The 1,645-nt window shown below is 65.8% G+C and overlaps 1 protein-coding gene across 1 annotated transcript; it reads left to right on the top strand.

The window, feature by feature from the left end:
- Window positions 1-854: 854 nt before the first annotated feature.
- Window positions 855-1,639, top strand: LOC109364719 (bile salt-activated lipase-like; the record flags this gene model as incomplete). The annotated part of the gene is made up of 1 exon (XM_019611345.1): window positions 855-1,639. A coding segment is annotated over exon 1 (783 nt), but the record flags the coding sequence as incomplete, so codon positions are not given.
- Window positions 1,640-1,645: the final 6 nt, after the last annotated feature.

Genomic DNA, 1,645 nt, shown 5'->3' on the forward strand with positions numbered 1-1,645 from the left:
CCAATGGCACCGGAGATGCCACCACCCGTGGCGGACGGACCGCCGGTGACACGAGAGGTGACACCGATGGCACTGGAGACGGCACCGGTGACAAAGGACGGGCCACCCACGACACGAGAGGTGACACAGGCGACACGAAGGACCTCCCCAACGTCACCAGAGATGCCGCCACCCACCTGGGACGGCCCAGCGGTGACGCCAGAGGTGACGTCCACGAGACGAGGGGTGACACCGGTGGCGCTGGAGATGGCGCTTTGGGGACAGGAGGTGCCACCAGTGGCCTGGGACAGGTCAGCAGCGACAGCAGAGGTGACACGAGGGACGTCCCCTTTGTCACTGGAGGTGACCCCGTGGGGACAGGAGATGCCACCGCTGACCCAGGACAGACCGCCGCCGGGGCAGGAGGTGACAGAGGGGACACAAAGGCCACCGCCCGCACGGGGCAGAGCAGCGGTGACACGAGAGGTGACACGAGAGGTGACGCGAGGGACGTCCCCTTTGGGACGGCAGCCAGGAATGTCCCCATGGACCCCACAACTGTCACCTTCGTCACCCAAAGTGTCACCTCCACCCCCGCTGACACCGATGTCCCCAACGGTGCCATCACGGACACAGGAGATGTCCCCATCGTCAGCCAAAGTGTCACCAGAGGTGTCCCCTTTGTCACACGTGGGGTCCCCACCCCCCATCCCGCCCCGGGGGGGACATTTTTGGGGACAACCCCTTCTGTCCCCAGCGCCGGCGGGCGCCGATGTCCCCAAGCCGGGGGGGTGCGGGGAGGGGGGGGTGGCCCTTGGGGACGTCAGCACCCCGCCAAAGGGGTCCCCAGGGGTGTCCCCGAGGGGGGTCTTCGTGGATGGACCCCGAGTGGCACCCAGAGGTGACCCCGAAGGTGACAGCGGAGATGGCCCCAGCGTCCCCAAAGGGGTCCTCAAGGATGTCCCCGATGTCCCCAAAGGGGTCTTCAGATGCGTCCCCAAAGGGGTCCTCAAGGATGTCCCCAAATGGGCGCTGGGAGGTGACCCCGATGTCCCCGGAGGGGTCCCCAGAGGTGGTCCCGGAGATGTCCCCAGTGTCCCCAGAGAGGCCCTTGGAAATGTCCCCAGCGTCCCCAAAGGGGTCCTCGGAGGTGGCCCCAGAGGTGTCCCCAGAGAGGTGTCCGATGTCCCCAAATGGGTCCTCGGAAGCGACCCCAATGTCCCCAAAGGGGCCCCCAAAGGTGGTCCCGGAGATGTCCCACGTGTCCCCAAAGGGCTCCTCGGATGTGTCCCCAAATGGGACCTCAGAGAGGCACCCAACGTCCCCAGAGCGCTCCTTGGGTGCCCCCCCGATGTCCCCACCCGGGTCCCCGAAGGTGGCCCTGGGGACGTCCCCAAAAGGGTCCTCGGATTTGTCCCCGATGTCCCCAAAGGGGCCCTCGGAAATGTCCCCAAATGGGTCCTCAGATGTGGCCCAGATGTCCCCAAAGGGCTCCTCGGGGATGTCCCCGATGTCCCCAAAGGGGTCCTCAGAGGTGGCCCCAAATGGGTCCTCGAAAATGTCCCCGATGTCCCCAAAGGGGTCCTTGGAGATGTCCCCAAACGATTCCTGGATGTCCCCCAAGGGGTCTTCGGAAATGTCCCCAAAGGGGTCCTCAGAAGTAGCC

The sequence above is a fragment of the Meleagris gallopavo genome, unplaced genomic scaffold, assembly GCF_000146605.3.
Source record: "Meleagris gallopavo isolate NT-WF06-2002-E0010 breed Aviagen turkey brand Nicholas breeding stock unplaced genomic scaffold, Turkey_5.1 ChrUn_random_7180001899888, whole genome shotgun sequence".
In the NCBI taxonomy this organism is placed as follows: Eukaryota; Metazoa; Chordata; class Aves; order Galliformes; family Phasianidae; genus Meleagris; species Meleagris gallopavo.